Raw genomic sequence first — 20,031 nt, 5'->3', positions numbered from 1 at the left:
TATATATTGTAATCTGTTGATTTGCCCAAAATTATTGCAGTGTCACATCTGTCCATATTCTGCTATTTTCTAAACACGAGGATAGGAATGTAAACAGTTCAAATTTGACTAGACTGTCCACAAATTTTAGTACTTCACAACTGCATTCATCTAGATTTCCAATAAAGCATGAGTCAAGTAGCCAGGAAGTCTACTAAAATAAAATATGTACTTTTACCTCTTTTACAATGTTACACAGCTAGAGTTCATCTTCAAATTCTTTCATTTGTATTCTGCACTACCAATTACCATCTATTTCAGGAAAGGTACCAGCTGTGCTGTTCCTTCCCCGAGACAATCCACACTGTAGTGCTCAAGTCTTCACCAAAGGGAACTATACACCAAGGTTTTGAAGAAACTCCTTTTAGTTTTCAGATTTAAAGAAACTCATCCACTGAATACTGGAGTCATTTAGATATCTTTTTAATTAAAATAATACTTGGCAGGAGGAATGGGAGGATAGACTTTAAAAAAGACTACAGTCTTTCTCTAATCATTTCTGAAAAAGACTTCATGATTAAAAATAGCATTGCTTAATTTATTCTTTATTTTTAGTGCATATTTAAAGGTACTATTTTATTTTGAAGCAAAATCAATTAAATGTAAGCCTTCTCCACTTCTTATGTTCCCAGGGCACATTCTTTGTTCTTACACGTTTAAGTTACAATGGTCAATAGAAGTATCTGTAAACACTTACCTCTCTAACGGACAACTGTGGTGGGAGCGACACAGAAAATACAAAGCTAGTAAACTGGTACTCAGCAGAATTAACCTTTTGGCACACCTAAAAGAGAAGGATATGAATCCTCAGTAAGGGAGTTAAACTGATAATCTTTTATGATATTCTTTATTCTAGTGCAAACGTTCTATAGCATTACTTTTTGGTATACATTCACATATAAAATGACCATAAGCTCACTAAATCCTACCCAGTTAGAGACAGGGTTTTTTAGGTTTCTTTAAGGACTGTAACTTGGCAGGCAGATTTTATATTATTGTCACAGTAAACCCTCATTGTTATGCTACTATAAAAGAAACCCAACTCAATATTTTATGTTGAAGCGAATCATAAAAATAAGACTAGGCTTGGCAGAATTAGATTTTAAAAAAAAATTTCAAGGGATAATATAGATGTTTATGTTTAAACATTTTTTTTTCAATTTTTAGCTATCTAAATTTTTCAAAGCTGTGTAAAACTGGGGGAAAGGGAGAGTCAGATAATCATAGAATCACAGGGTTAGAAGAGACCGCAAGGGTCATCTAGTCTAACCCCCTGCCAAGGTGCGGGATTTGTTGTGTTTAAACCATCCAAAACAGATGGCTATCCAGCCGCTTCCTTTTGAAAACCTCCAGTGAAGGAGCTTCTATGCTTTGAATCTATTTTGCCCCACACAAGGCACCCTAGTAAAATAGATTTTTAAACTATTTGAACTCCATTCACTTTTCACTAATGGCCACCTTTTTTAAACCTTGTTTAAACACCCAGTTTTGGAAAGGAAGAGCAAAAACATGGTTATCTTCTAAAACTTTAACTAGGTCTACTTTAAGGTACAAGCTATGATTAATTTTAAAAAATTCTGATGCATTAAATTAGATTTGCCTAAAGTCTGGCCTAATTTGCTACTGTGACTGCTTACAGTACATTATTTTTATATTACTATTAATTAAGAAAGAATATTCATTAAGAGGAATATTTCAGAGCAACACTTGGTAATTATTTAATGGCAGTAGACACTGCAATTCAAAAAGTTAAAACTTTGTAACTATTAAAACACAAATTGTCAACATCACATCACAAATATACAGAGTTAATATCCTTAAATTAAACTCTAATAAGTTCTCAAGCAGCATTTTTCTTACTTTGCCTATCTGTAAATTTAGATTATTATTAATGAATATATTTTTTCATTGGTTTATGTGTATACAGTGAAATTGACATTTACAAAAAAAAATCTAATCCTTGCAAGCCTAAATAACACTTATTGAAGGGAGCAACCCCACAGTGGTAGAGGAATGAAACAAATATAGTCTAATTCCATCTCTCGCTGTTGCAATTCTACAATAACGCAAATGCAGAAGTCCTTAGGATAGTACACTCACAAACATATTACTTTATTACTTTGAAGATTATGAATTACCCGAGATAAAATACTCTCTCTTTTATTTTAAAAGCAAATGCCTACATTATCTCAAGATTAGTGTGTAATTTTTACAAATATAAGAGGCAGCATCAGAGCCCAAAAAAACTAGCAGGCAGACTGTGTCTTTCCTATCTTTCCCTTTTTTACCCAGATACAGTATGTCCATAGGTACAGAATATATGGTCATTACCTCCTTTGGCAGGCCCCACGCATTGAGCGAAGCCTGTTGCACAGGTGAGCTCCTTCCTTAGGAGGCATCTATTCGCCTCCGGTGGGCTCCCTCTCCTCTCAACTACCATTGTTGCTTCTCCTCGCTGGGAAGAGTGAAAATCCCAGTGGTATCCCACCCGCAAATTGGGAAAAGAATATCCCAGCGTTGCTCCCCAATGCCCAGGCCTGAAGAAGGGAGTGAAAATCCCAACAGCAATCAAAAGCAAATGCTGCTGCTGCCTCTCCTCTCACCCTGCACGTCTCCTACCCATCCCCCACACGTAACGGTCACGGCCCCTACCACCCTTCCTCTCTCCCCTCAAGTGCTGCCAACCCTAAGTATTAGGCCTGGTCTACACTACGACTTTAATTCGGATTTATCAGCTTTAATTCGAATTAACCCTGCAACCGTCCACACAACGACGCTAGTTATTTCGATGTAAAGGGCCCTTTAAATCGATTTCTGTACTCCACCCCGACGAGCGGAGTAGCGCCAAAATCTATTTTAACATTTCGAATTAGGGATAGTGTGGCCGCAATTCGATGGTATTGGCCTCCGGGAGCTATCCCACAGTGCATCATTGTGACCGCTCTGGACAGCAATCTAAACTCGGATGCACTGGCCAGGTAGACAGGAAAAGCCCCGCGAACATTTGAATTTCATTTCCTGTTTGCCCAGCGTGGAGAGCACAGGTGACCACAGATAGCTCATCAGCACAGGTAACCATGCAGGCTGATAATCGAAAAAGAGCACCAGCATGGACCGTGAGGGAGGTACTGGATCTGATCGCTGTATGGGGAGAGGATTCAGTGCTTGCAGAACTTCGTTCTAAAAGACGAAATGCAAAAACTTTTGAAAAAATCTCCAAGGGCATGATGGAGAGAGGCCACAATAGGGACTCTGAGCAGTGCCGCGTGAAAGTCAAGGAGCTCAGACAAGCCTATCAAAAAACAAAGGAGGCAAACGGTCGCTCCGGGTCAGAGCCGCGGACATGCCGCTTCTACGCCGAGCTGCATGCAATTCTAGGGGGGGCTGCCACCACTACCCCACCTGTGATCGTGGATTCTGGGTCGGGGATAGTCTCATCAGCGACGCCTGAGGATTCTGCCGATGGGGGAGAGGAGGAGGAGGAGGATGAGGATGAGCTTGCAGAGAGCACACAGCACTCCGTTCTCCCCAACAGCCAGGATCTTTTTCTCACCCTGACTGAAGTACCCTCCCAAGCCAGTACCCAAGACTCTGACCCCATGGAAGGGACCTCAGGTGAGTTTACCTTTTAAAATATAAAACTTGTTTTAAAAGCAAACAGTTTTTAATGATTACTTTGCCTGACTTTGCATTCGCGGTCAGTTCAGCTACTGGAAAAGTCTGTTAACGTGTCTGGGGATGGAGCGGAAATCCTCCAGGGACATCTCCATGAAGCTCTCCTGGAGGTACTCCGAAAGCCTTGCCAGAAGGTTTCTGGGCAGTGCATCCTTATTCCCTCCTCCATGGTAGGACACTTGACCACGCCATGCTTGCAGCAAGTAATCTGGTATCATTGCCTGACAAAGCCTGGCAGCGTATGGTCCTGGTGTTTGCTGGCATTCAAGCAACATCCGTTCTTTATCTTGTTGTGTAATCCTCAGGAGAGTGATATCACTCCTGGTAACCTGGTTGAAATATGGGAACTTAATTAAGGGGACAGAGGTGGCTGTTCCTACTGGGCTGTTTGCCTGTGGCGGAAAATAAATCCTTCCCTGCAGTTAGCCAAGCGCAGATGGGAAATTGGCCCTGAGTTTTTTGTGTTTGGCTAGCAGGGATCTTCCCTGTTACCAGTCACGCGATGGGGGGAAGGGTACCGTGATCATCCCAGAGAATTCATGGCGGGAGTGGGGCGGCGGCGGGGGGGGGGGGGGGGGGGGGGTTAGTTTGGTGCCTGCAGGGATCTTCCCTGATACCAGCCACGCGGTGGGGGGGAGGGGTACAGCGATCATCCCAGAGAATTCATGGCGAGAGGCGGGGGTGGTTAGTTTGTTTTCTGCTGCTGCTGAATGTTAACAGAAAAACCGCAGCACTCTACAGGCTATGCTTGGTATGTGGGAAAGGAGGGCGCAGAAGCTGTAAGACAATGGCTTACCATGGCCGCATGCAAGCCGAATTCTGTTGCCCAGACCTGTGATCTCTAGCAGCAAAGCCACAGGCACTCAGCATTAAGAGGCAAAATGCGACCTTGCACAGAAATCACATGTGCTATGTAATGTGAATAGTGTTGGTCACCGTGAAAGAGTATAAGCATTGTTCTGCAAAATGTAGCTTTTTAAACAATTCTCTCTTTTTTCCTCTCCCTACAGCAGCTGCAAATTCCTCAAGCCTCCCTCCTCCATCCCGAAGGTTATCACAGATAAGGCGTCGTAAGAAGAGAACGCGAGACGAGATGTTTTCTGAAATTATGGAATCCAGCCGCAGTGACAGAGCTCATCTGAATGAGTGGAAGGAAACAGTTTCCAAGTATAGGAAAGAAGCCAGTGAACGTGAGGACAGGAGGGACCAACGTGAGGACAGGAGGGACCAACGTGAGGACAGGAGGGACGCTCGAGATGAGAGGTGGCGGCAGGAAGACCAGAGGAGGCAGGATGCAACGCTGGGGCTGCTGCGTGAGCAAACAGACATGCTCCGGCGTCTGGTGGAGCTTCAGGAACGGCTGCTGGAAAACAGACTGCCGCTTCAGCCCCTGTTCCACCCTCCCCCCTCCCCATGTTCCGTATCCTCCTCACCCAGACGTGTAAGAACGCGGGGGGGGAGGCTACGTACACCTTCCCATTCCACCCCAGTAGACAGCCCAAGCAAAAGGCTGTCATTTTTTTAACCTTTTCTTTGTGGCTTTTTCCTTCCCAGCAATCCTCCTCCCAAATACCACCCGGGTTCCCTCCCTCTTTTTCTAATCTATTAATAAAGAATAAATGATTTTTAAATGATAGTGACTTTATTTGGTTTGAAAGAAAGCTGGGGGAAGGGGGAGGGTGGGTTCCTTACAGAAAATCAGTCAATAAAGGGGGCGGGTTTTCATGAAGGAGAAACAAACAGATATTTCACACTGTAGCCTGGCCAGTCATGAAACTGGTTTTTAAAGCTTCTCTGATGCACAGCGCTTCCTGGTGTGCTCTTCTAATCGCCCTGGTGTCTGGCTGCGCGTAATCAGCAGCCAGGCGATTTGCCTCAGCCTCCCACCCCGCCATAAAGGTCTCCCCCTTACTTTCACAGAGATTGTGGAGCACATAGCAAGCAGAAGTAACAATGGGGAGATTTCTTTGGCTGAGGTCAGAGCGAGTCAATAATGATCGCCAGCGACCTTTTAAACGGACAAATGCACATTCTACAACCATTCTGCACTTGCTTAGCCTGTAGTTAAACAGCTCCTGACTCCTGTCCAGGCTGCCTGTGTACGGCTTCATAAGCCATGGCATTAAGGGGTAGGCTGGGTCCCCAAGAATAACTATTGGCATTTCAACATCCCCAACGGTTATTTTCTGGTCCGGAAAGTAAGTCCCTTGCTGCAGCCCTTTAAACAGAGTAGTGTTCCTGAAGACGCGAGCGTCATGAACCCTTCCCGCCCAGCCCGCGTTGATGTTGGTGAAACATCCCTTGTGATCCACAAGTGCTTGCAGCACCATTGAAAAGTACCCCTTGCGGTTTATGTACTCGGTGGCTTGGTGCTCCGGTGCCAAGATAGGGATATGGGTTCCATCTATCGCCCCACCACAGTTAGGGAATCCCATTGCAGCAAAACCATCCACTATAGCCTGCACATTTCCCAGAGTCACTAACTTTCGTAGCAGCACTTGAGTGATTGCTTTGGCTACTTGCATCACAGCAGCCCCCACAGTAGATTTGCCCACTCCAAATTGATTCCCGACTGACCGGTAGCTGTCTGGCGTTGCAAGCTTCCACAGAAAACCATGAGTCTGCTCTCAAAAAATCATGAGAAAGTCTTAAAAATAATACATTTTCAGTTCTTTCTCTTATCCTTCTGCTGCTGGAGCCCTCAGGGTTACCGCTGCCTCTCCGCCACCCTATCCACCCATCTGTGCAAAGATCTCCTGATGTCTAGGAAAGCAGCAGGAATGGGAGAGCACTACAACAGAACACCATGCAGAGGTGTGTGACAAGCACTAGTTGACATTGGGAAGGAAGAAGGATGCCAGCAACTGATTTTTGAGAGCAGGTAACTTTGGTTGCAGGGAGGGGAGTATCTGAGAGAAGCAGTAACAGTTTGGGGATGGGGAACAGGTATTGCGGAATAGAGATGGGATGAGGGGAAGGGAGAATGAGGACCAAGGGTCCCTCTAAGCTGCACGGTTATATGGCCATGCAACCTGCTGGCAGGCATTGTACACAACCATGTGCCTGTTGCAGAAGGGAGCTGCTCTTCTCTGAGCTGTCCCTACCTGTCCCTCCCTCTGGAGAAATGAAGTGTGAAAGGGAGCAGATAGGTGGTGAAAAGGAGGCAATAATGAACATGGAGCACAGAATGAATGAGGAGGGAAGGTAAGTCCAAGGAGCGGGAGGAAGGAGAAGGAATGAATGAGTAAAGAGGTAGACAGGGAGACATACTGAGCAATCAAAATGAGTTATTTTGATACTCAAAGTCTTTCCAGAATCTAAGCTAACCCCTAATTCAGACTCTTGAGAACTTCAGTCTGTATCTGCTACTTAAATACACAGCATCAGATATTTAACTAACTCCTATTAAGCACTGGCTTGTGTAATACAGAGCTGTTAGCTACACACCTCTGCTGGAGTTCACAAACATATTTGGGGGCACTGTCCCAAAATCCACATATTTTGGTAACTGTTAAAAACACATATTTGCTTGCAGTGTTGTTGTAGCCAGGTTGGTTCCAGGATATTAGAGAAACAAAGCAGGGGAGGTAATAACTTTTACTGGATCAACTTCTGCTGAAGGGCTCTGAAGAGCTTCTCTGTGTAGATTGAAAGCTTGTCTCTTTCACCAGCAAAAGCTGGTCCAATAAAAGATATTACCTCACCCACCATGACTCTCTAAAAACAAGTGGTAGCATTCCAATTAAAATCAATACTGTATGTCAATTGCACTGTTAGGATAAGGAGTTTCTCTTAGGAAAGAATCAGTCTTGGCTGTTTTTTAACCAATTGCTGTCAGGTTTTCTATTGCCACTCAATGGCATAACTTTAAAAAGTCAACACTAAAAATCTGGTCCATAATGAAGAATATATTTTGCCTATGAAAAAGGAACAAACTCATGCACTGTAACAATAGAAACTGCACAATTCTATCTGGTCCCAGTTTATTGGCTATGCTGAATCCAATGTTCATTCTACTAAATCAACTAGTCTTATTTATCAACACTAACATCAAAGCTTCCACTCAGTTTTGAAAGCCCCCCTTCACATTTCACTGTTACCCTAGCAATTTTATCCTTCATATATGGTGTTTATAATGCTCTTCACACTATCTTTTCCCCTAATTCACAGTCATATTTTCTCTGATAACTTGTATGCTTATAGTCTTTTGTACCACCTGTGACGGAGCAGGGAGCAGGGCAGATTTGACCTGGGAATGTTGCAGGGGGGTTGCAGTGGGGATGTGGGACTTCCCTTGAAGGAAGCTACCTGAGCTGTAACCTGAGCCAGGAACGGGGGTGGGGAGAATTAACACCTTCTGCCCGGGAGACTGGACAAAGGAGAGGAGCAGCGGGAGGAGCTGGGAGTTTAGTTTCAGTTGGGGCTGGGTGGTGCAACGCAGGGAACCCCAAGCTGGGGTCTAAGCTCCCTGAACCTCCCAGAGGGACCTAATTGAGGGGGTCTGGTCGTACCTACACGCTCTGCTTGAGACTGTGTTCCTGTCCTTAAATAAACCTTCTGCTTTACTGGCTGGCTGAGAGTCGCAGTGAATCTCGGGAAGAGGGGTGCAGGGCCCTAACTCCCCCACAATCCGCAACAACTGGTGGCAGCGGTGGGATCTACTGCACCCCGTGGACGGCGCTTCCTGCAGTAAGTGACTGGGGAGCAGTAAAACGAAGGGGGATTGACGGGGACCAGGCGCGCTGAAGAGTGAGAGAGAGACGGTTATTACCCCTGGGAGTGTGTGACCAGCGAGAAGGACTTTTGCAGTAACAGGGTCCCCCGGGGGGATCGCAGCGAGTGGTCCCAGGGGCGGAGGAGTCTGCAGCTCGACCCTGGCAGAGAGGTGGTGACCTCGAGAAGGGCTGGCACACTAGGGGGCCCCCTGGGAACTGTGGGGAGCTGTGAGCACACAGGCCGGTGAGTGGCCAGCAGGAAGATGTATGCCAAGCGGCTTAAGAGCGACCTGGTGGAGCTGTGCAAGCAGAGGCGGCTGCGCATTGGGAGGCTCACCAAAGAACAGCTCATTGCCCAGCTGGAGGCGGAAGATCGCGCGAATGAACTGATCCCTGTGTCTCAGGGAAGCAGCCTGGCAAATGCAGCGCAGGCACCAGTGTCTGTCCCAGCTGGGAGTGGTCAGCCGGCTGCTGAGGGCTTCCCGAGACCCCTCCTTCCTATGCCTAGGGGAAGGGTGGGGAGGAGCCCAGCAAATACCGAAGGCGCCGTGAACCCCCCGGCCAGCAGGGGGTCCCCCCGGCGAAGCTCGCCGGCCAGCAGAGGATCCTCCCGGCGACGTTCGGCATCCGTGGAGCGGAATTGGCTGGAATGGGAGAAAGAGCTAAAACTGAGAGAGCTGGAGGATCGTGAACAACAGAGACAGCATGAAGAGAGACAGCGTCAGCATGAACGGGAGGAGAAAGAGAGACAGCATCAGCGTGAACGGGAGGAGAAAGAGAGACAGCATCAGCGTGAAGAGAGACAGAGACAGCATGAACGGGAGGAGAATGAGAGACAGCGTCAGCATGAAGAGAGACAGAGACAGGAGAATGAGAGACAGCGTCAGCATGACCTGGAACTGGCGAGATTGAAGGGCAGCGAACCCCCGGCTGCGGTGAGTGAGGGGGGACCCAGGACTGCACGGAGCTTTGATAAGTGCATCATGGCCCCATACAAGGAGGGGGAGGACATGGATGACTTCCTGGAGGCCTTTGAGACGGCCTGCGAGCTGCACCGTGTGGACCCCGCGGACAGACTCCGGGTCCTTACCCCCTTACTGGACCCCAAATCCGTGGCATTGTACCGCCAACTGGGAGAGGCAGAGAAAGGGGACTACGAACTATTCAAAAGGGCCCTGCTACGAGAGTTTGGGCTGACTCCTGAGATGTACCGGGAAAGGTTCCGGAGTCAAGATAAAACCCCTGAGATCTCATATCTGCAACTAGCCGTCCGCATGGAAAGATATGCCAGCAAGTGGGCTGGTGGGGCCCAGACGAAGGAGGACCTGATTAAACTGCTGGTACTGGAGCAACTGTATGAGCGGTGCCCATCCGACCTGAGGCTGTGGTTGGTGGACAGAAAGCCAGAGAACCCGCGACACGCCGGGCAGCTGGCTGATGAGTTTGTAAAGAGCCGGTCAGGGGGTGGCAGGGAGGAGCCCCAAAGGAACAGGCCCGCCGCGATGCAGAGAGAGAGTCACCCTGGGACCTCCCAAAGGGGGAATATGGGGAATCCCCTCCCACGGGGAAGGCCCAGCATCAGGGACAACCGACCGGCTCGAGGGGACCCACGGGACCTAGAGGACTGGCCAAGCAGCCCCCAGACCGCCTTAGTCGTGACCCGTAGCCAGAGCCGGCGAGGGGCACTACGCCCGGACCCTGGGAAGGATGTCCCACCGGAGGCACCGAACCCTTCCCGGGTGGGGAGGGAACACCCAAGGACAGGCCGCGGGGTGGCTGGGGCTTCCGACCCAGCCGACGAGAGGGAGCAGGTCCCCATCCCTTCCCCAGCCGCCGAGTTCCAGGCCGAGTTGCAGAAGGACCCCTCCCTGCGGAAGCTAAGGGGCCTGGCTGACCTCAGTGTGGTACAGACCATGAGGAGAGGATGCAAGGAGAGGTTCCTGTGGGAGAAGGGGTTCCTGTACCGAGAGTGGGCTCCCCCGGGGGAAGTGGAGTCGTGGGGGATCAGGAGGCAGCTGGTGGTTCCCCAGAAGTTTCGCCACAAGCTGCTGTACCTGGCCCATGACATCCCTCTCGCAGGGCACCAGGGGATCCGGCGCACCAGGCAGAGGCTGCTACAGAACTTTTACTGGCCCGGGGTCTTCACCAACGTCCGGCAGTACTGCCGATCCTGTGACCCCTGCCAGAGGGTGGGGAAGGCCCGGGACAAGGGGAAAGCAGCATTGAGACCTTTGCCCATCATAGAGGAGCCTTTCCAGAAGGTGGCCATGGACATAGTGGGACCTCTCAGCAAGACGACCCGGTCTGGGAAGAAATACATCCTGGTGGTGGTAGATTTCGCCACCCGCTACCCCGAGGCAGTGCCCTTATCATCCATTGAAGCAGACACTGTGGCGGATGCGCTGCTGACCATTTTCAGCCGAGTGGGGTTCCCCAAGGAAGTCTTGACGGACCAAGGGTCCAACTTCATGTCGGCCCTACTCCGGTGCTTGTGGGAGAGATGTGGGGTCCGGCACAACTGGGCCTCAGCATATCACCCCCAATCCAACGGGCTGGTGGAGAGGTTCAATGGGACGCTAAAAATGATGCTGAAAACATTTATGAATCAGCACCCGCAGGACTGGGACAAGTACTTACCTCACCTGCTGTTTGCGTACAGGGAGGTACCCCAGGAGTCTACCGGGTTTTCGCCTTTCGAACTGCTATATGGAAGGCGGGTAAGGGGGCCCCTGGACCTGATGAGAGACGAATGGGAGGGGAAGGCCACTCCTGACGGAGAGTCGGTGGTGGAGTATGTCCTGACCTTCCGGGAACGACTTGCCGAGCTCATGGGCCTGGCCAGGGAGAATCTGGCCAGGGCCCAGAGGAAGCAGAAGGTCTGGTATGACCGCACAGCACGGGCCCGCGCCTTCGCCACTGGGGATCAGGTGATGGTCCTCATCCCCGTGAGGAAAAACAAACTCCAGGCCGCCTGGGAAGGGCCCTTCAAGGTTGTCAAGCAACTAAACGAGGTAAACTATGTGGTGGAGCTGTCGAACCGGGCACACCACCACCGGGTGTACCATGTGAATATGATGAAGCCATATTATGACAGGGGGAATATGGTGTTGGCCGTGTGTGGACAGTGGGAGGGGCAGGGAGATGACCCTTTAGTAGATCTATTCCCTGGGACAAGAGTTGGCTTCCCCCTGGAAGCAATTCCCCTCTCTGATCGGCTAACCCCTGCCCAGCGAGCTGAGATCGGAGGGGTGCTGCATCTGTACCAGCAGCTGTTTTCCAACCAGCCTGGACGCACTAATCTGACTGTCCACCGGGTGCAGACAGGATCGCACCCGCCTATAAAATGCTCCCCCTTCCGAGCCACAGGGAAAACTGCTCAGGACCTGGAAAGAGAGGTCAATGACATGCTGGCTTTGGGGGTGATCCAGCCGTCTTCCAGCCCTTGGGCCTCGCCGGTGGTGCTGGTCCCCAAAAAGGACGGGTCGATCCGGTTCTGTGTGGACTATCGGAAGCTCAATGCCATCACTGTAGCCGATGCCTACCCCATGCCCAGGCCGGACGAGCTCCTAGACAAGCTGGGAGGTGCTCGGTACCTTACCACCATGGATCTTACAAAGGGCTATTGGCAAGTGCCGCTGGATGCAGATGCCAGGCTGAAATCGGCCTTTGTCACCCCTCTGGGGCTCTATGAGTTCCTGACCCTGCCCTTCGGCCTCAAGGGAGCGCCGGCCACCTTCCAGCGCCTGGTGGATCAGCTACTGAGGGGGATGGAGAGTTTTGCCGTGGCGTATATCGATGACATCTGTGTCTTTAGCCAGACCTGGGAGGACCACATATCCCAGGTTAGACAAGTGCTGGACCGACTCCAGAAGGCTGGGCTGACCGTAAAACCGGAGAAGTGCAAGGTGGGGATGGCTGAGGTATCCTACCTAGGCCACCGGGTGGGAAGCGGCTGCCTAAAGCCGGAACCAGCCAAAGTGGAGGTGATCAGAGACTGGCCCGCTCCTCAAACCAAAAAGCAGGTCCAAGCCTTTATTGGGATGGCAGGATACTATCGGAGGTTCGTGCCCCACTTTAGCGCCATAGCCGCCCCCATCACTGAGCTGTGCAAGAAGGGGAAGCCAGACAAAGTGGTCTGGACCGAGGAGTGCCAGGAGGCTCTCCGGGCGCTGAAGGAGGCTCTGGTCAGTGGCCCAGTTCTGGCAAACCCAGACTTTGACAAGCCCTTTATGGTGTTCACCGACGCCTCAGACACAGGCCTGGGGGCGGTGTTAATGCAGGAGGATGAAAAGGGGGAGAGACACCCCATCGTGTACCTGAGCAAGAAGTTGCTACCCCGGGAGCAGAACTACGCGGCCATCGAGAAGGAATGCCTGGCCATGGTGTGGGCCCTCAAGAAACTAGAGCCATATCTCTTTGGGCGTCACTTCACCGTGCACACCGACCACTCTCCCCTGACCTGGCTGCACCAGATGAAAGGGGCCAACGCCAAGCTCCTGAGATGGAGCCTGCTCCTGCAGGATTATGACATGGACGTGGTCCATGTGAAGGGACGTGACAACCTGATAGCGGACGCGTTGTCCCGGAGAGGGAGCCCTGAACTTCCCCAGGTCACTGGTCAGAGTGACCCCGCTCAGTTCAGTCTCGAAGGGGGGAGAGATGTGACGGAGCAGGGAGCAGGGCAGATTTGACCTGGGAATGTTGCAGGGGGGTTGCAGTGGGGATGTGGGACTTCCCTTGAAGGAAGCTACCTGAGCTGTAACCTGAGCCAGGAACGGGGGTGGGGAGAATTAACACCTTCTGCCCGGGAGACTGGACAAAGGAGAGGAGCAGCGGGAGGAGCTGGGAGTTTAGTTTCAGTTGGGGCTGGGTGGTGCAACGCAGGGAACCCCAAGCTGGGGTCTAAGCTCCCTGAACCTCCCAGAGGGACCTAATTGAGGGGGTCTGGTCGTACCTACACGCTCTGCTTGAGACTGTGTTCCTGTCCTTAAATAAACCTTCTGCTTTACTGGCTGGCTGAGAGTCGCAGTGAATCTCGGGAAGAGGGGTGCAGGGCCCTAACTCCCCCACAATCCGCAACACCACCAAATTACTTAACATTTTTCCTTAGTCTGTGGCTTCCTAAAGATAAGAATACATTATAAGGGCGATTCATGCTGCTTTACAACTCCTCTATCCAGTAGAAATAAGTACCTAAGAGAAATCCTGAACTGCACAGCACCATCAACTGCATTTCATCCCTTATTTATTCTCCAGTCACAAAGCATAAATAAAGATGGGCTCACCATCTACAACCACATTGTAGTAGTACTGTATGCATGTACCATGGAACTGCTGTCAGCCCTTTGCTTTTGAAACATGATCACGGAAGTCTGTCTGAGGTCTAGTTAGATTAACTTCAGGAGACAGTTGAAGGTTCACCTGTTTTCTCAGGCTTTTTTAGTTACATTATAGCAAGGCCAGGGTAAAATAAGATCTTGAGCAACCCACGGGTAATTCCCCTTTGTTGACTGTACATGAGATACCCAGACACCACGCCAATAGGTGTTATTTAAGTCGTTAAATCAGTAATTGCAGATGAGGAAACAAACCTAAGCATTTTCCCATCTGCTCTTGATTTAAGTTACACAGAGTATTTTAAATCTAGATGAAGCCACTCAGCTACATATGGGACTGAAACTGATTAATGATTTAAAAAAACAACAACAACTAGATCACAGGGTTTGCACTAGGATTCTACCAAACACACATTTAACAGCTCATAGAAAAATGTGTCTACAGAGCAGGAAAAGATCACTTACCTTCTGAACAAAATCTATTTCGCAGAACTCCTGAAGAATTCCCAAGCACACGTTGCAAACCTTCGGAGTAGAGTTCTCCATAGCAACATTTACATCATCTGCCACAGGGGTCTGCTGGAGGGCCCCATTTTGATTCAAATCCTCAGCCCCTTCTCCCATGTTCTCAAGTCTGATTCTCTTACACGGGGGGTCAGCTATTTCACAACAAAATTTGTCCTCTTTTTCTTTATTGTACTCCAGGAATTCATGCAGCTCTCTAAGCAAATCCTAAACAACAAAGAAATGAACAGTAAAATGTGTGCGTTTGCTTCACAGCTAACACACAGCTTCTCCCTCCTATGTGTAAGACTCATATATGCAGGCGATCCTACGACAAGCACCAATAACTCCAGTTCCAAAAAGTGATATTAACTGTTCTAGTTTAGCTTTAAATAGTGCTTATAATTACTAGCTTTTCATAATCTGTGTTGAAAGATTTATTTGCAGAATTCAAAAAATTCAAGTTGAAATATTACAACTGTAAATGGTACACAGAGAAATTAAATTTTGCTGAACAGACAACAGATTTCTTTATAGTATGTAAATAACAGTAGAAGCACTTTACTATGGGCCTGATTTTCAGAAGTCCTGTGTATCCATAACTCCAGCTGAACTCAGCGGAAGCTGCAGGTGCTCACCACTTCTGAAAACTAAGCCCTGTGTAACTTAGATTATGTTGTCATTAACATCTCCATTTCATTGTCCAATAATTACAGTAGAAGCTCATTAATTCTCAGTTTGTTAATCTACAGACCTAATAATTCCCTCTGAAAAAATTAGCAGACTCATGCAAGTCTCAATAAAGGTGAAATAATATGTGCTGCAATGAGGTCTCATCTCGCTCAGACTTCAAAAAATTTAAAATATTTATGTGCAATAACTAATCTACTACATACATAGTTGCAACTAAACAACCCTTGCAATAAAATTGTATTTTGAAATGCAGTATCATTAATTTATTTTTTTTAAATCACATTAGTTTGGCTTACTCACTAATTCCCAACATTTAATAATTTACATGGGCAGTGAATTAGCAAGGTTTTGCCATATCTTTCATGAGGAAGAAATGCAATTTTGTCCAGTAGCTAGATCATGGGATTGGGAGTCAGAACTTCCGCATTCTATTCCTGGTTCAACCACTGACTTGCTGTGTGACCTTGACCAAGTCACTTAACTTCCCCTGTGTCACAACGTCTCCATCTGCAATGTGTTATAAATACTAGCAAATAGAGAGTCCTAACTCAGTGGAGTTGTGAGGCTTAATTATTTTAAGCACTTGGAAATCTTGATTAATATACATTTTCTGACATAGCTACCATACTTCCTGTGTGTGTTTTTTGTTGCCTGATTTTAGGAAGTTAATATTATTAATTTGGATAATATGGGTTATAGGCTCGCCAATTAATCTGATCAAAATATAACAAGGTTCTTGTCCCAGAATCAGGCTACACAGAGTTTGCAAGGGCCATTGGGATGTATGAGAGGTCACACACTCTGAGACAAATGCAGACTTAAAGACTTTTATTGAGATAAATGGAATAATAATCAAATAGTAAAATAATCAGAGTTACAAAGGCAATAATATTATTCTAGAGATATATGTGCTATTATATACTATAAAGCTTTTGATTAATATACTCACACCCTTCCTTGATAACCTAGTCATAGAATATCAGGGTTTGAAGGGACCTCAGGAGGTCATCTAGTCTAACCCCCTGCTCAAAGCAAGATCAATCCCAAGACAGATTTTTGCCCCAGATCCCTAAATGGCCCTCTCAAGGATTGAACTCACAACCCTGGGTTTAGTAGGCCAATGCTCAAAACACTGAGCTATCCCTCCCCCCCTCATAAGTACCACATGCTAACTGACTGCACCACTGGAGACAAAGACATAAGAGACAAAGGACCAGCCTCGCCTCTGGCATGCCAAGAGAGTTCTGGTCCAGCTTCCTCAATTCTTGCGTGGGAGGTGCAGCGCTTAGGAGAAGCTAAAGAGCTAAAAGCTATCGAGCTAACTTATTTACTTAACTAACTGACTTAAAACTTACAGTTAAGAACTAACAGACTAATGGACTAATAAACAAAGAAGGCTTGAAACTTGAAGCTCATAAACCCTCAAGCTTAGAACCTTAGAAGCTTCCTTGGCATGGTGAGTCACTGCTCTTACAGAGCTTGAGTACTCAGGCCCTCCTTCTATGTCCAAACTTAGTTTCCTCACCCACAAAATGTTAGGGTACCATACGCTGGTATGTTTGTACGTACTGATGACATACACCTCTACCTCGATATAACGCTGACCTCAGGAGCCAAAAAATCTTACCGCGTTATAGGTGAAACCACGTTATATTGAACTTGCTTTGATCCACCGGAGTGCACAGCCCCGCCTCCCTGGAGCATTGCTTTACCCCATTATATCTGAATTCGTGTTATATCGGGTCGCGTTATATCAAGGTAGAGGTGTACATACATATTAATGACATTAGATCATTCTCACATTTGTTATTTCTGTCCTACCCGGTTATTTTGGTTCTTTTCTTGTGGTGTTCCTGTTAAATTTACAGAGGGTATGCACTTAGGAAGCCCCCCATGCCAACCTATCTCTACGTATCCTTTATCTATCTATGTTAAAGGTCGCAGCCATATATGGACCTTATGCTTTCTCTCATCACCACCTATATAGGTGAAAGGTCGCAGACATATGTATGCTAATTTTGCTTTAGCTCAACATACAGGATGTAGCCTGTAGGTCCCTTGCGTTACAGCCAAAATACTTTTATTATAATAGATTTATAGGTTTATATTAAACAAATACTCAAACCCATAAGAAAATAACAAATCCATAAGAAAATATATATAGGCAAGCAAGCAGGCCAGCCCTATAGGCTACATTTTATAAATACACACATCTGACCCAGACTCATCTTATATTCCCTAGTGCTCAGACTTTTGTCAAGGGGCGGAGAGTCCTGCCTCCACAATGCTACCTTAAGAGAGACAAACTGGTGGCTTTAAATTCTAAAAACAACTTTCTCTTGGAACAATAACATTTTCAATTTAAAGATTTAGGGTCATTCTCTAGGAAAGGTCGTTAACTAAAACTATTATCATTAATCACTTATATAGTGAAATAAACTTACATGGCACTTCAAAGAGTGAGGCATGTTCCTTGTCCCAAACAGTTTAATTTTCTAAGGACCTGATCCTGCAACTGACAGTGTGCAGGCACAGTAGTCCACCTAGTCAATGTGGCCCAGAGGACTGGGCTCTGTATAGAATTTGTGAGACCTGGGTTCTAACTCCTGGCTTTACAACTAGCCTACTGGATGACTGTGAGCAAATCACTTCACTGTTCCATGCCTCAGTTTCCCTATGTGTAAAATGGGGATAATGACACTGAATTCCTTTGTAAAGCACTTTGAGATCTACTGATGTTAGGAACTAAGGCTAGGTCTACACTACCCGCCTGAATCGGCGGGTAGAAATCGGGGATCGAATTATCGCGTCTCGTCGGGACGCGACAATCGATCCCCAAATCGACGCTCTTACTCCACCAGCGGAGGTGGGAGTAAGCGCCGTCGACGGGGAGCCGCACAGGTCGATTTTGCCGCCATCCTCACAGCAGGATAAGTCGGCTCCGATACATCGAATTCAGCTACGCTATTCGCATAGCTGAATTTGCGTATCTTAAATCGACCCCCCCCCACCCCCCCCGTAGTGAAGACCTGCCCTAAGTATTGAGAACCACAATAGAGTTTAAGACAGACATGACACAGGACAATAGCATAGATAAAGGAGGGAGTGGACAGCACTGGGAAGTAGAGGATTCCTTGACAAATTGGGTTTTAAGGAGGAATTTGGAAAAGTAAAGAGAGAGATGAGAAAACTAACAGACAAGAAGTGGAAAACTATTTCAAGCAGAGGGGCAGCATGAATTAATCTTGGAGTGGGAGAATACAAGGGAGTAGTAATGAGAGATGATTATGAGAAAAGCTGGGTAGAACAATTAGAGGAGATGGAAATGAACACAGATGTAGGCGGAGGGCAAATGAGAAGACTTTGTAGACAAGGAGGAGGCAGGGTGGATAAAAATCAATGATTTTTTAAAATAAAAAATATCCTATTTTATTTAAATATTTTTTTAAATTTAAATTAAATTTAAATGAAATAAAAGTTTATTTTTAATAGAAGTAAATCTAGTTACAATTAAATTTGAAATTGACAACCTGAGTTAAGGCCTAAACTTTTTATAATCTGTTAAAATCACTTAAATTAAATACAAAAACAATATTAAGCAGTACGTTTGCTGTCAAATTTTAAAGAAAGTCTAACCATTGAACTGATGGAAGCCCCTGGCTGAGCACCTAGAACCAGAGTTTGCTGAAGCACTAAACTAGATTTTGACAGCCATAACTTCTTGTGCAGGTGCAGGGAGTATTTTTTTTTTTATTTCAGTTTACTCAACCAGTTCAATTCAATGACTAATTCGTTCAAAGTTAAGAAGCCAATTAGAAGATGAAAAAGCTGGAAAGCTTGTTTTCCTCTTCCAAACTATGAATAAAAATTAGGTGTGAGAGGATGAGATCTAGTAGTTCTAAAATCTTGAAGGACATGGTGATCAGAAACAATCAGTTCAATTCACTAACTACAGATAATATTTTCTTTGTTAAATAAATTAGTTTTAAACACAAAACATATTATGATAATTTTATGATAAAATTTTTCTTATACATACAGCACATTTAAGGTAGTTTTATTTAATTAAAAAATTTAAATGTTGGTTTGGGGCATTTTAATTTCATCTTAATTTCTATCCAAATACAGCTTGACATCAATTTTTTATTTATGATTTATCCTTTAGTAAATAAGAAATGCATCATTCACCATTTTCTAACATAATAAAAATGTAAAAATTAAGAATCTGAATATCTATATAATTGCTTAAGTAAATATGTACAGATATAGTGTTTCTTCCAAGTTAGCAAAGAGACTCACCAAATTTAGTGTAAAGGCTATATTTAGTTGCAAATCCACATTTTAATGGATACCAATGAGAATCAAACCTTTCTTTTGGAAAATAACTAAAAGTACAAATGCAAAATGATTAAAATTTATGATTTAAGTGAAGTTTTCCTGTTTGCTGATTTTAAATCATGAGTCAAATCAGTGATTTAAATTGCTTTGATTTAAATCAAACCATCTTGGGAGGAGGAGTTTGATATGATAAGAGAAAGGCGGCCAAAGAAGAGATTCAAGTGTGTGATGATGACAAGGTCAGAGCAATAGAAGTGGAAGATGACTTTAGATTTTGGACTGAGATGAGGGGAGAGTGGTGGGGAGTACAGAGAAAGATTAGTTATCAAGTTGACTAATGCATGGACAAATATTGCAGGAGCAGAGACAGGGAAGAAGTGTTGGAACTCAGTGAGAGACTGGATATGGGGAGAAGAGGAGAGAAAAAACTCAAAGATGACACCAACATTGTGAGTTTCTGAAGTAAAGGATCCTGGAGTTGTCAATGGAAACAGAAGGGAGATGAGAAGAAAGAATGAGGAGTACTTGTGGCACCTTAGAGACTAACAAATTTATTTGAGCATAAGCTTTCATGGGCTAAAACCCACTTCATCGGATGCATGCAGTGGAAAATACAGTAGGAAGATATATATACACAGAGGACATGAAAAAATGGGTGTTGCCATACTAACTATAATGAGAGTAATCAATTAAGATGGGCTATTATCAGCAGGAGAAAAAAAAGATGGTGG

The 20,031-nt window shown here is 46.2% G+C and overlaps 1 protein-coding gene across 2 annotated transcripts in view; it reads right to left on the bottom strand.

Moving 5' to 3' along the window:
* Positions 1-20,031, bottom strand: part of PUS10 (pseudouridine synthase 10) — an 86,714-nt gene that overhangs the window by 59,239 nt on the left and 7,444 nt on the right. For both annotated transcript variants that reach the window (XM_054021754.1, XM_054021753.1), the window contains exons 3-4: positions 14,231-14,497; positions 737-823 (exon numbers count right to left, since the gene is read on the bottom strand). In XM_054021754.1, the coding sequence (XP_053877729.1) occupies positions 737-823; positions 14,231-14,497 (354 nt within the window). The remainder of the gene's footprint in view (positions 1-736; positions 824-14,230; positions 14,498-20,031) is intronic.

The sequence above is a fragment of the Malaclemys terrapin genome, chromosome 3 (assembly GCF_027887155.1).
Source record: "Malaclemys terrapin pileata isolate rMalTer1 chromosome 3, rMalTer1.hap1, whole genome shotgun sequence".
Taxonomy (NCBI): Eukaryota; Metazoa; Chordata; order Testudines; family Emydidae; genus Malaclemys; species Malaclemys terrapin.
This window is presented reverse-complemented; position numbering and strand designations above follow the sequence as displayed.